This window comes from Ptychodera flava, chromosome 11 (genome assembly GCF_041260155.1).
Source record: "Ptychodera flava strain L36383 chromosome 11, AS_Pfla_20210202, whole genome shotgun sequence".
Classification (NCBI taxonomy): domain Eukaryota; kingdom Metazoa; phylum Hemichordata; class Enteropneusta; family Ptychoderidae; genus Ptychodera; species Ptychodera flava.
This window is the reverse complement of record NC_091938.1, coordinates 22,393,652-22,409,189: the sequence shown is the minus strand read 5'-3', so window position 1 is coordinate 22,409,189 and position 15,538 is coordinate 22,393,652. Positions and strand designations below refer to the sequence as shown.

The 15,538-nt window shown below is 40.0% G+C and overlaps 1 protein-coding gene across 1 annotated transcript in view; it reads right to left on the bottom strand.

Moving 5' to 3' along the window:
• Positions 1-855: 855 nt before the first annotated feature.
• The window catches only part of LOC139143831 (octopamine receptor beta-2R-like), a 55,926-nt gene continuing 41,243 nt past the window's right edge, over positions 856-15,538 (bottom strand). The window contains exon 2 of the mRNA XM_070714411.1: positions 856-3,119. Within this exon, the coding sequence (XP_070570512.1) occupies positions 1,210-2,643 (1,434 nt within the window). The 5' untranslated portion in view covers positions 2,644-3,119 and the 3' untranslated portion in view covers positions 856-1,209. The remainder of the gene's footprint in view (positions 3,120-15,538) is intronic.

Genomic DNA, 15,538 nt, shown 5'->3' with positions numbered 1-15,538 from the left:
GACAAAAGGTTACAAACTGTTTGATGAATGTTGACGATAGGGTAATGACTTTGGAATATGGTTTTGTCGCTAATTGCGGCTTAATGTAGTACACACCTCAAGACAGATAATCGGACTCTCAGATTTCTACGATTCTTTTCTGATCTACGACTGGGGGCTCATTTTAAAGCCCCTGGAAAAACTATCACTCTTTTAATAGTTTTTCGAAAATCCAATATTTAATTTTTTCCCACAGAGTTAGCACAGGGATGGCGGCCATTTTGAATTTCAAATATCGCAAAATGTTGGGCAGTTTGTTTCGCTAGTTCCAAACTTTGCACAGTGGCCCCGATTTTTTATTGTTGATTTGGTAAGAGAATGGTTGAAAGTTTCATATAGGAAAGTCTGAGCAAAAGATTAAGTCTTTCACTTTCGAGGCGCATACTACCTTAAAGGACCAGTAGATATATCTTTTTGATTATTTTGTTCACCATTTATCTTTTTGACGTCATCCATAGTGTTCTTGTTCTACTCCCCAAAGCATGTCGAGATACACAGTATTCAGCTTGTCAACTCACCCTGTACTCGTGCAAACTGCATTGTTATTGTTGACCAGTGAATTCTGGACCAGACTAATGTGAACAATAACAGTGCATTTTACACGTATATACACGCTATGTTGACAAGTTAAATAGTTGCTGTTTCGACATGCTGTGGATAGTAGAACAAGAGCTTACAATTGACATGCAAAGAAACAGCGAAAAAAGTAATCAAAACGTCGCAGGTACACGCCCTCTAAATTTGAGTAGGAGGAGGGTACCCGTCAGTATACAGGAGCCCTGAAGAAACGACACCGCCATGCAGGACAACAACCTTGATATTCAACTTTTTTACAACTTTATTAAAATTGAGAAAAAAGGGTCATCGTAGAAAGGTGAGCACCTTGGTGAAAACATCTCCAATTATATCCGTATAAAACGTGAAAGTTAGACTTTTCGACGTGAAAAAATGACGTAAATGATATGTTGTTATTAAGGTCGTGAGTTTTGATGAGTCCGCGTGGTACAAACTCGTGTTGTGGCTGTTCGGTGTATAAATGTAGTAAAGTTCACTTCGAAAATTTGCCCTGTGATTTCTTCAAGCTTTGCCGTCAGAGGGATGCAGAATCGCCGCGTTATGTCCATTGCTAGACTGCATATCTGAAGGCTTTTAGTTGCCTGAGCTTCCCCGTCACGACTTGTCTGGCCTCCCTTCTTCTTTCTGTTTTTCGAGGTAGAAAGCTGGAATGGTTAGTTCAGGGACAGGCCCCGGGGGCATCAGCAAGTTGCGGTTCATTTGCGACGTCGATGCAAGCTGAGCCCTCGACCGATCTCCAGTTCTGTGCTTCTTACGCCGTTCTCGTCTGACTACCCCGCTGCTCTCTGCGCTCTCCCTCCCTCTGGTGCCCGGAGGGTCCTCTTCGTTCTCTAATTGACTATGTTCGCCGATCTCGAAGTCTGTCACCGGGCTGCTCCCCTCGTGTTCGGCACGACCGCTCGGCTGTTCGCTGGCGTCTTCCACTTGATCGACGTCGGAGTGTTCAAACGCGACTGAAGACACCTCGGGTGTCGCGACGCTGCTCCCGCCACCGAAGGCGCTGCCGGTGATCTCCGACCTCATGTAGGTACTCTGGGTGTGGACGGTGTGGTGAGCGGCGGCGGCGCTGCCGTCGACCGCCGAAACGTCGATCACGGGCGTCATCCTCGCGCACTTCCCGCACATCATGCTCCTGAACTTTTCGTAGAACTTTTTGTTCAGGATTGTGATCAAGATCGGGTTGATGGCCGAACTGGTCAACATGACTACGGTGGTGATGCTGACGCCGGACGGAGGCACTCTTGACGGAACGAAAACACACATCATGTAGACGACCTGATACGGAAGGCACAGCAGGGCCAAAGCAGATACCATAACGAAAAGTGTCCGCATAGCCCGTATGGTGGTACGCTTGTAACTTGGCGCTGTTTGTCCCTGAGCATTCACCGGCCACGGTACGGGCAATGCTACAAAAATCCTCTTCTGCCTGACATAGGCCTCTTTGATGATCCTCGCGAAGACAAAAGTCAGTATTCCAGCCGGTATGAGAGTGCTAAGCGTCCTTTCTGTGATTATGTAGCTTAGGTTCGACGACGTGTCGACCGTACAGAGCGCCCTGCTCTCTGAGAAGTGGTACCTGCCCCAGCCGAAGAAGGGCATGGAGGAGAACAGAAGAGATTGAAGCCAGACGTAAGCGATCATGCCGAGGGTGCTGTACGGGGTCATAATCAGATTGTACCGCAGGGGACGGGTAATGGCAAAGCATCGGTCAACACTCACCATGGCCAAGTTCAGGACAGTGGCCGCGCTGGTGGTCGAGTGGAAGAACGCCGTCGCCTGGCACAGCCTCTCGCCGAATATCCAGGTGTTGGCAATCCAGGTCGTGGCCGAAAACGGCATCACAGTCACCCCCATCATCATGTCGCCGACCGCCAGCGAACAAATAAATACGTTTGTTATCGTATGCAGCTGCCGCGTTCGGATGATGATGAACAGTAGCATGAAATTCCCAAATATTGTCACCAGATTTATGATCGTGACCAAAGCACCAAATCCGATGTGGGCAGCGTTATTAATATTATTACCCATGGTACAGCCGTCATAAAGAAGCTATGGAAAATCCATGCCTTTACTCCGAGCGATGATTTGTTATATATACTTCCTTGAATCAGAAAAACGAGGTATGAACATTTACACTGTCGAGGTTGTACGTCGTTTCAGGAGCGAAAACAGCATCTGGCGTTGGTGATCTGCGGACAATGGAGCGATCCGGTCGATTCTGGCTGAAAACCCCTTCCCCTGTGATGAGCTTATGTTACACAATTATCGCTGCAAAGACGGACGAACGCGAAAGCGAAGATCACGCCAGGTTTGTTGTCTCGAGTCAACTATGTTGCGGAAACATCCAACGTGGCTTCTTATTTCCTCGCATCTCTGGCAAGGCGACCTCGAGACAGCCAGTCGTCAACGTGTGATCTTTTGTTGCCCATCAGTCCCCGTTGCTAAGACACCACAACATCACGCGCTGAAGACCGAGAACACGGCAGGGATGGCACAGGCCGCTCCTGAAAGATGACAAAAAAGCACGAACCAATCAACATTTGACAAACGACAATGACAATTACAATTTCCACAAATTTGAATTATCTATTTTCCTGGACCTTTGACCTGTGACGTAAACAAAGCATAAACAATAGATAATATTGAAAACCAGGATATGATTAAGAATGGTTTATGGGGGCGTCCCGTAACTCTATTTACCTATTGTCAACGTAGTTAATTAATAGCGCGAAACGTGCGTCTACCCTGATTGACTAAAACACACTGCATAAATATTTTCAAGGCAAAACAGGAAAACACCGTGACGTCGAAAACATATTGTGTTGTCTATTAACATTTTTTTCTGTGATGCATTAAAGGGTTTGATAAATGCTCCTCAGGGAATACCAGTTTCTAACTTTGTTGGTGACGTCAAAAAGAATGCAATAGACTAGATAAAATGTTCCAAGTCAGCCAATCATCGATAGAATGATGACAATCAAGTAAATCGCATTTCATAGCTGTGGGTCACACATTCGTTTGCTTCAAAAAACGCTTGCCTCTCACTTATCAACGGTACTGGGTTATACACGGTGATACCATATTGCAAAGATGTTCATTAGAGTCTCTCTCTCTCTCTCTCTCTCTCTCTCTCTCTCTCTCTCTCTCTCTCTCTCAGTACACCTTTAACCAACTCTCAACTTAAAGTTGGCAACCCTGATCGTCTCAATATTTGATAACTGACACCTAAAGTCAATTTATGATATTCTCTTCAACAATGCACAATTACGTTAATGTTATGAGTTGTTAAATAGGTTGGTGTTAAAATGCTGTCGATGATATGTCCACTTCTGTCGAATCAGCGTAATCGCATACCTATCAAACCACAGCGGGTATATTCATCATTTTTTAAATTTATAATCAGGATTATTAGTCGATATCGTGCTATCGAAATCATATTTTAGAGACAAGTTTTTAAACATCATTTGCACGGAAAATAAGACTAGTCGATTTCGAATGATAAAAAAACCGCCCGTAAACACATTACAAGCATCTTTCCACTGTGAAAATTAAGATACATATAGGGCTAGCGAGTCTAAGATACTCTTCTCATCGCTTGTAAATTGAAACAGAAAATGTAAAAATTTTTGTACGTGAACGAATATGTTTGTTGAAGTTGAAAACGAATACCATTTTGTTTTACTATGTAACTTTTTCGATAGTTTAATGGTGAAGTATATTCCCCGATATTATTATAATGCTCCGGCAGAGAGAAAATTTATTTCTCTGATGAAATCAACTAAATCCAAATATAATTCAGCGTCTAGCAGCATATGTATTCCCTGCTGTTAAATCTTGATAAGCGATAAGAGAATACTGAGAACGTGGAGTAAGTGTTTATACAATGTACCTGTCAGTTTATATACTTTCCTTCACTGTAATGTCAAAGCGTATTGGGCCGATGGCTTATATCACTGAACAAAGACATTACTTGGCACACAGTCCATGTAGCCGACAATGAGATGCAAATGATATGCGGTTAAGGTCTCCTCCACTAACTTTCCGCTGGTTTCTCACTTTCTACTATTTTTATAGTATTTTATACAAAGGCACAGACTTATTCTACCTGCAACTTAAAACTGATAGTGATTTTGTAGCTCATTCTTTACTATTTTTCATAGTTTTAGGTAGCCGGTATCAGACACTTCGTGTTCGTGTCGGCTACATGGACGATCTGCCCCTTACTTGGAAACTACCGTACACAGGTCAACGCTGTATTACCAGAGCCAACGTCCGATTTTTCCATAAAAAGGTCGCATATCGTCAAAACAGCGTCGAGACTTTCCAAGACTCAGAAGGTCTTTCGATTTGTTGAGTGATGTACTTGCACGTCATTGAGAAAATTCCTCATAACATATTAGGTAGTGTTATGTCACGTGATTAGTTGTGGTATGTGACGTCATGCCCTAATGTCACGTCTGGTGCTGGCGTACAGTGTTTATTGCGTCGTCGTTCTGTTGTGCTGTGCTTTGCTTTTTACGTGGAAAAACTGCGGCGCTCATGACGTGTAATTGAGTAAGAAGAAACCGTGAAAACTCGATCAAACAGTGCGACTTGCAATATCGATAGAATGCACAACGTAGGTTGCAAAGGCACTGTGGTGGGACAATTGCCCGCTCATCTTGAGATCTCGCGTGACTTTAACGTTCTATGTAGACAACCAGTCAATAGCAAAACACGCAGAAAAAGTCACAGATTTATTTTATTAAAGTGTAGTAATGGATATTTCAATATAATTAATAGGTTTTGCTCAGCTCTGCCAGGCCTATGCATGCTTTTTCCTATTTCACGAGATAGTCTAAAGTGTAAAGTTAAAAAGGAAAATTGTGCGAGATTTCGTGTAGTGTTTTTGCGACAGGGAACTTCAAAATGGTTATATATACTGCACTATATATTAATTAAATGTTCAATGCTGAGAGGGCAACGCAAGAACTGGAAAACGTGTCAACTTTAACCTCTGCGCTGATATAGAACGCAGCCCCCAGTACTGAAAGATGAAACCTGATCGCTTGCGTCACAGTCCTGAGAGGAGTGCTACAGCTTAGACAAACGGCTGTTAAGTGAGCAGGAAACAACGAAGCATATTTACATCAACACTGGCTTTCATTAATCTTAAACCTTTTCCTGACAAACATAAGAATTACTATTCTCGTCACCGTGCACGTGGATTTAGATATGTATGTATGTATGTATGTATGTATGTATGTATGTATGTATGTATGTATGTATGTATGTATGTATGTATGTATGTATGTATGTATGTATGTATGTATGTATGTATGTGTGTGTGTGTGTGTGTGTGTGTGTGTGTATGTATGTATGTATGTATGTATGTATGTATGTATGTATGTATGTATGTATGTATGTGTATGTGTATGTGTATATGTGTGTGTATGTATGTATGTATGTATGTATGTATGTATGTATGTATGTATGTATGTATGTATGTATGTATGTATGTATGTATGTATGTATGTGTGTGTGTTTGTTTGTATGTATGTATGGATGGATGGATGGATGAATGGATGGATCTGGCTTGGTGACTGACACTTAAATTTGTACTTTCATTGTGCCGATAAAATACCAGACTTCAAAAAACAATATCAACCTACTACAATAACGAGACTGCAAAACATAAATTCTTCGTATTCTTCATATTCAAGGTCAGTCACACTCAGCAAAACCAAATATAGTGTCGCTGTACTCACATTTGGCAAGGCGAAGTGAGTGTTTACAAGCAATTGCAAGAAGCCAAGTAATGTGCCAGCAATCAGTTGTACAAATTCGAGGAATATTCTTTCGATATGCGCTGTTAGACGATTTCGGGCCTTTCAAGTTTTTCAAACTGAGAAAGCATCCGATAACCGATCGCCTTTCACACACCAATCTGAGATATTAAACATACACTCAGCACCGCACACGAAGCGGTTCGTCATCTATTGCGGCTTCTCCTCATGGGCGCTTTTGTTATCGTCGATAAATAATTACAGTGTTTCCGTTAACGCAAAATCCTGCGTATTTTACGCAAAATTGTTCGGAAATACGCAAAAAAATCATGACTGCGTAAACAAATACGCATTGAGAAATGCCGCCCAATGACACGACGTACTTGGCCCGCACTACATTGCCTGAACGTGGTTCAATGCAGGACAAAAATAGAACATATGCACCTGCTTGCAAGTGACATTTATCATGATATTGCAACATTTTAGACTTTAGCAGACCGCAGCACTTTATGCAACATTGTATTTCATCATCACAAAACGTCATGTCAATCAGTTCTGTACAGACAATGGCACTACAGATGCAAAAAATTCGAGAATCGATCGAGTCTACGTTGTTGGTAACACCATGGTAACACAATACAGTTAATGGTCATTACGTCGCATGTTATTTGGAAAGTGTTTACGGGTAACCATTTAGACTCTGTCGGGTTGCATTCTTGAGAGGTCCCGCTGGACTTTGAACAGTATCTGCTTTTTGTTGGCCCTTTGAAAACACTAATGTCGTAGTCAGGAGGTATTTTCTTTGAACATGAACTCATTGGGCTGCTCAACGATCATATCCGGACATGCATCACGGCATGGCAAACGTACGCGTTCAGCTACACCTTGAAGCCCCCCAGGTTGTTGCTTTTTGTTAATAGAGCATGCGCATTACAGGAAACCCCCAAGTTCTACAGAAAAGACTGCCCAGCTCACTTCAGATACTGATTCCTACCGTACGCATTTTGAATACATTTTACGCAAATAAAAACTCAGTTGCGTAAAATCGTACGCAAGTTTTGAAATTGTAACGGAAACGCTGAATTCAGTGGGAACGATTGGTATTTTTGCGGCTATCGCTTTAAAAGGCGCATTATTACCTCTTATAATGGCAGAGGTAGCTCGCTCGATTTCGAAACGTGTAATTCCCTGATCTATGAAAGAGGGATGCACGTTAATGCTGTAATGTTTTGCTTTCAGAGCACCGCTATATTTCAAAAATCTGGACAGCCGGAAATTTCAAAGATGTCTGTGAAATCAAAGGCAAAGCGTGACTCACTGTGATCAGTCAAAGCGTAGATTATTATTGCTTCGGGCAATCAAATAATCGACAAACAGGGCGTTAACAAATATCCCCGCAAGTTGATGGTGCTTCTTGGTTATTTGTGACAAGGAATACAGGCTAAAAATAGCCAACTGCTGGGTTTTTAGTCTGAGCGGCCAAAATGAACCGCGCTGAATGCTGTCAGCTTTGCGCCTAATGCTAGGTAATCCCAAAAAATTGCACGCGATCGTCAGATTTCATGGTGTCAGACAACCAGCGTGTACGAAGTCATCGCGGAAACGTTGAGATGGACGCGCACGCTACAGGTAACAACGTGAGCGCTCTTTACAAAGGCAGTACGCTCGAGCTGTAAGCGGCCTAAAATAACAAACACGACCTTTTAGAAGCCATGATTAAGAAAAAGCCTTACATATCGCGATGCGGTGGTCAGACCAGAATACACAATTTTCGCCTTTCAAGATGTGATACTTTTTCTGTAGGAGGCAGAGACGAATATTTTTCAGAGTTGCTTTTATTTTCACTTAAATTTCCCTGAAACATGTTCGTTTTGTAAAACGGCTTTGTATTTTGAATTTTCGCTCCACATTTACCACTTTTTTCCTGTATAATCTCTAGGCCTTTCAAACATCAACGACCAATCGCTAATTAGCAACTGTTGGATGACTTGAAGGACGTGACCGACGGGCAAGGAGAGACTGCCGTGACCTCTATGACCTGAAAGTGAAGGTCACCTTCAACGACATTAACGCGGCGTCGAGCGATCTGCAAAACTGAAGCAGAAACGAAGGTCGGGGTAGACATTGTGGTCATCCGGTAACCGAATTGGCCTCGGGTGGCGTCCGACGTACCCGTGTAAACATGGACCAGGCGACTGTGCGCTCATCGTGCGACATACATGCAAGTTAACTACAATACGCACTCAAGTTAAAGGTATACTGTCACCTGTTCCAATTTTGCCACAGTTACCATGGAAAGAGAAAATGTAACCAGTCACAGATTTTAAGCGGGTGGCCGCTTTTAAAAAACAGCGCCCCCACGTGGGCATTTTGAATACAACGGAACGCCCCTTGACCATATATGGGCATATTTAGATTGCAGGTGGTTGTATACCTTTAAGGGAGAGAGTACTCAGAAAGAGTGATGGACATAGCAGTGTAAGTTATAGCAAAGAAAGGATCTGCTTTATTGCATATATGGGGTTCTGTAATAGAAATTTTATTTTGTATCATGTGTTGAATATACTTGTAAACAAACAAACAAAAACATAGGTCGTTATTGACAAACAAATATATAGAAGAACAGCTCTTATTAATTCTTTATTGTATATATTGAACAGATCAATTGTAAAAAATGAACATACACACATACACACACGAGTGCGCGCAAACAAACAAATAATAAAAAAGAGCCGAGGTCCCCTGTGCTAGAATTTGGACCACGTATAGGCAAACGACGAAAGCTGTGACTCCAGTACACGACAGACATGACAAGAGACGATTTTGATAAATAGAACGAGCCTCTGTTTCTCAAACTCGTATATTCTCATCCTGTCCATAGTTGGTGGGGACTGATTTTGAAATCCGACGAGAAAGCTGATTTTAAACAGATATTTTACCATAAAATTCGAAAACTTTGTGTTTGTTCAAAGCTATCTTTAAGATAGCGATTCAGGCATCTGTTACGCGGACTAGCTCTCGATGACGTGACAACAACTTCAACTTCACACATTCCTTAACTGAGAAGGAATTCACATTATATTACCATGCACTGCCTGTCGCATTTAAATTGGTCGAGCTGAACCACGTGACTGACCACAAATACACAGTAATGGTCTGTTTATATGCCCGTGAATGTGAATAATAAGATTAACAACTCAAAGTATCGTAACTTTAATCAATCATAAAATGGAGCACTTGTAGGTCAAGTTGAGATACTTTTTTTCTGAAAACATCTCCGGATTTGCCAATATTTTACAGCGCGCGTGACAGTGCGTCGCGTAATGCTCAGTTTCTGGGGCCCAGTTGTCGTTCGCTCCTAAAATTTTCGGATATTTTGACGGTTTTCTTGGGTTCGCTGATAATATAATGGAAATAACAGACTCCGCTCTGACCATTAACGTTTATTTGTGGGCGCGGGCTCGAGGAAAGCCAAATTAACGGCTCGGCACGCCTCGCCCGTTAATTTTTGGCTTTCCTCTCGCCCTTGCCCACAATAAACGTTAATGGTCAGCGCGTCGTCCGTTATTTCACATTATTGCTGCGAAATTTATTCCTGGGGCCAATATCTCAATCATACCCCCCGATGTCCGAGCGCAGTGACGTTATTGTTGAGCTCTGTTGAAAATGTGACTGCAAAGAAACACAACCACGGCCCTGTTCGACAAGGCAAGTTAAGACACAGAGACTGGCAGAAAGAATGAAAGACAGACAGATAGACAGACAGATAGACAGAGAGATAGAGGAAAAGGGACTGAGACAGACTGACGCAGACAGAGGCGGGCAGAGACAGTGAGAGCACTGTATTTTTAAACACTGAAGAAACGTATAAGTAAATTGCGAAGAGTACAGATTTTGGTTGGCATACAATGCCTTCGAGTAGAACAGCATCATATTAAACAGTATTTTTTTTTAAAAGAATCAAGAAATATATATGATTAATCCCCTCAAGACTTAACACTCCCTTACGGTATCAATATGACGTCATACGATAGTTTTGGCAAGGTTTTCTTGAAAGGGGTCATGTCGTGAAAGCAATCGACTTATTTCAATGTCCCAACGTTACTCCACTTTTACCAAAATTGCATACGCCGGAGGGGAAAGAAAGATTATGGTTGGTCATAGCAACGGCTGTTAATGACAATTTACACCATACCTCCCGCGTAGTTCTGAGAATGAACAGAAGAAAATTGCCCAGTCGGCGATTATGTATGTCATTGACTGTCGTATTACAGATCTCAGCGATCCTATGGGTCAAAATAAATTCCCTGTTGCTCGCTTCAAACGACATGTCGCCGGCACTGTTCTCGCTATCGGAAATTGTCCTGTCTTTATGCTATGACAAAATCAGGAAGATTTTTCCCATGAAGTATTTGTTGGGTTAGGATACACCTTCGAGGGTAGATATCAGAACTGTGAAATAAACATTCAATTCTTTTCCTTGCCTAAATGTGCCCGGTTTAAAACCTGCCGAGAAGTGTTTTGCGGTCGTTTTGACTTAAAGGGATACAGTCGTCGGAACTGCGGTAAAAGGTCGTATGGACCCATATGACCGATGTAGACACTGTATCCAAGGTACGATGGTGATTGATGAAAGTCAAAACATGTCTGTCATAATCTACATCGTATAATATAAATGTTGCAACTATGATGGTGAGATGCATCTTGATATCGTGCACAAATTACATTGTTTGTGAACAAGAAACTCGCACAGGCGAAGTTCCGACTATGGTTTTCTTTTAAAGTGATTTGCTTTTCAAACAAAAATATATTACATGGACACAACTTAGATTATGATAATCGGCACACCTTCAAGTTTCCTCTGGTCACAGTACTAACAAAACTTTTTGAAAAATCCATGATATGACAGGTGTGTACGACAGCCGAATGGTCAATTGAAATGAAAAGCGAAAACGAGTCTCCCACACATAAGTTTTCTGTCTGAAGATTGAAGGATGCATGAAACTTAAGTAACAGATATTATTACTTCGTACTTGAAATAATTTGTGTTGTTATAAATATAAATGTTATAATTATATATACATGTTATTATAATAAATATATATGTGTGTGTATGTTATTATAAATGATAAATATATACATATATATTTATATTATAATAAATAATTTTATGTATTATACATTAAATATATATATATATGTATGTATGTAATATTTGTGTATTATACATTATATATTTATATATATATATATATATATATATATATATATATATATATATATATATATATATATATATATATATATATATTTCGCTGCATTTGATTCTTCTGAACTCCGTATCGGTAGACCTTACGGGGGTGTTGCAATACTTTGGCGTAGATCTCTGGGTAGCCTAGTAAGAATTCTTGACTTTGATGACAGTCGTTTGCTTGGTTTGAAAAAACGACACAGACAAACTTGTTATTGTTAATTGTTATATGCCTACTAATACAAATGACAACTTTGAAATTTTTTGTGATTATCTGGTGAAACTTGACTCCATTCTTTCTGATGTTAATACAGCAAATGTCTTTTTTATCGGTGATTTAAACGCTGATGTAACTACTGATACAGGATTTGGTCGTGAGTTGATGGAGCATTGTGAGCAGTTTGGCTATGTCATTTCTGATGTTGATTTGCTAGGCAAAGATTCCGGTACGTTTACTTATATTAGCGATGCTCATGGTAGCACTTCATGGATCGACCATTGTATAACCACTGAAGTCTCTCATAGCAATGTGCTTTCTGTTTCGAATCTCTACAATGTTATAGGCTCTGACCACATTCCTGTTTCAATAGATGTTCGTTGTAACATTTCTGCCGATAGAAGACTTAATCGTTGCCCCTCTCAGCAACGCAGTTTTCGTGTTGATTGGAAAAAGCTGTCACGGCAGAATATTTCTGCCTATACTCAGTGTACCAAAGCCAAGATTGATAAGATTAAGTTGTCTGAAGGTTTAATGTGCACGGATGTGAACTGTACTGATCATTCACATTTGCAGGCTATTGATACATGTTATAATAGTATTGTGGATGCCTTGAATAGTGCTGCAAAAGAAACCATTGAGTGTAAAAGTCATCAGAAAATTCATGTTGTGCCTGGGTGGAATGATTTTGTAAAAGAGTGTCACGACTATGCCCGCTCCATGTTTTTATTGTGGGTCAATGGGGGTAAACCTAAACAAGGACCCCTTTTTGAAGTCATGAAAACCTCTAGAGCTCGTTTTAAGTATGCTTTGCGTGCTTGTAAAAGGCTTGAAAATCAAAACAGGGCTGATAAGATGGCAAACAATCTTATTGTCACAAACGTAAAGACATCTGGTATTGACAGAATTACCGCTGAGCATTTGAAATTCTCAGATTCCTCTATTATTCCTGTTCTGACACGTTGTGTTAATGCGATGACTGTCCATGGTTATTTGCCAAGTGAGGTTATAAAGGTAATCTTAGTCCCCATTATCAAGGACAAAACTAAACTTACAAGTGATGCCGGCAATTACCGTCCGATAGCATTAGCAACTGTTTTCTCGAAAGTCTTTGAACACATTTTACTGTCACGTTGTGAGGAATTTATTACTTCACACTATTTACAATTTGGTTTTAAACGAAAACATTCCACTGACATGTGTTTATTTGCATTTAAAGAAATCGTGAGTTATTACACCAGTAATGGAGGACCTGTGTTTACTTGCTTCCTTGATGCATCTAAAGCTTTTGACAGAGTTAATCACTTTAAATTGGTCAAAAAGCTCATCGACAGGAAGGTTTCTTTATATGTTGTACAAATATTATACTATTGGTACAGAAATCAACTGTTTTCTGTGAAATGGAGCAATATTGTATCAGAATGGTTTTCTGTTTCCAACAGTGTAAGACAAGGGGGAGTGCTCTCTCCGTATCTTTTTAATGTCTATATTGATGATCTCATCAATGAGCTCTGTAAATGCAATGTTGGCTGTACTATGTGTGGTGTCAGTGCTAACACTTTAGGTTACGCTGATGATATGACTTTACTCAGTCCAAGTGTAAAGGGCTTACGCCATCTTCTCAGGATATGTGAAGTGTATGGCAAGGAATATGATATAATTTATAATGCTAATAAGACTGTGTGCATGCTTTTCAATGGGAGGAGAACGAAGATTCCACGAATACCCTCAGTAAAACTTAATGGTAACAAATTGAACTTTGTTTCTGTGCACACCTATCTGGGATATGTAATATGTTGTGATGGGTGTGACAACGAGGATATCGCAAGACAGAGACGTGCTTTTTGTGTAAGAGCAAACATGTTACTCAGACAATTTAAAGTATGTAGTCCGAATATAAAGAAAGCATTATTTTTGGCATATTGTAGCAATATTTACTGTTGTAATCTTTGGGTGAACTTCAAAGTTAAAATGATGAACAGCTTTAAAACTATGTATAACAACGTCTGGAGAAGACTTCTCAGTCTTCCTCCATTTTGTAGTGCATCAGCTATGTTCGCAACAAACCATGTCATGTCTCTAGGTGAAGTTATTAGGCGTAATATGTACAGTTTTAAGTGTAGGCTTGAAAAGTCATCAAATGTGTTACTTGCTGCGATCTGTTCATCAGATAGAGTGACAAATAGTATATTCTTCAAGCATTGGAGAAAGCAATTGTATCTTTTGTAATTTTTTTTTTTTTTTTTTTTTGCTCTGGTGTGTATTTTTTTTTCCAAATTGTAAACTTTTGAGCAAAAGCATATATCCCAGGGACTGAGAGAATTTTTCAGGTGATTCCTTTTGTATTTTCCTTATATGGACATTTCAGTCTGAAATAAAGAACTATTATTATTATTATTATTATATATAGGGCCTACATATGTATGTGAGTGTGTGTGTGTGTGAAAGCATATATATATATATATAATATATATATATATATATATATATATATATATATATATATATATATATATATGCCACGTTTATAAAAACAAAAACACATGAAACAAACAAACACTCGTCTCCATGTCGACATGCCCAGGGGTATACTTAAGCTTATCAACGTACGAGCTTTATGTTTATGAGTGATGCTCTGTGTTACTATTGACAATCAGAATTTCCTGACTGTATTCATTTATCGACAAAAATGATACGTAATGTGCACAAGGCCCTATGTGGGCATGGCTTACACTGTTTGATTCAGTATCCTCTTGCGAGAAGAATAAGCTGTGTTTGTTTTCTCGATCAAAATTTAATGAAAACATCACAGCCGTTGTCCCTTAAGAGCAGTAGCTGTAACTTTTTTCTGCGTTTTTTTAAATGTCAATTACAGTTTTGTTTTTTGGGATTTTTTTGGTCTAGCTGCTCCCCAAGTATATAGATATCCGAGTATTCAGCTTGTTACCCAGTCTGTACATGTGTACACTGCATTGTTACCGTGACTGATGACAGGTGAATTCTGGCCCGGAATATAATTCAAACGCTAACAGTTACAGTGCATTTTATACATATAGACTCTGTGTTGACAAGTTTAATAGTAAAGGTTTCAACATGCTCTGGGAAAAACATTATCAAATGTTACAGCTACTGGTCCTTTGAAGTGAATGTCTGTCCTTGATGGGAGCGCCATGCATTATAGGTGGGACACGTTCCACACACACTCGGCATATAGATGTACCCGGTAAGACAAATAGATCTTGCAGACACGAACACCGCGTAGAGTTTCTGAACGTTCAAGTGATGTTTCATATTTCCCTGTAGAATCGAGCGAGTGTACATAGCCACTCACTTTACATGCATGCGTCTCGATAACTGAGCATGCGTCATCCATATGAGTGCAGAATCTCAGCGGAAATTGCCCCAACGTGATAAGCGCTTAAGGGACGGACCATTAGATCTTGGGAGGGGGGGTGGTCAAAACACAGAAAAAAAAATTTTCAGAGCAAAAATTTAGGAAAAAAAAAATCTTCAAACTAGTTTGCAAATAAAAAAAAAATAAATCAGAAGACAAAGGCGTAAAAAAAAAATCTGCAAAAGTCTTTAAAATTTTGATTTTTTTTTAGATTTTACCGACAGAAAGCAACTTTCTGTATTTTTTAGTACATCCTCCAGGCACATTTTTCATTGTAATTTATACATTTAGAGTGA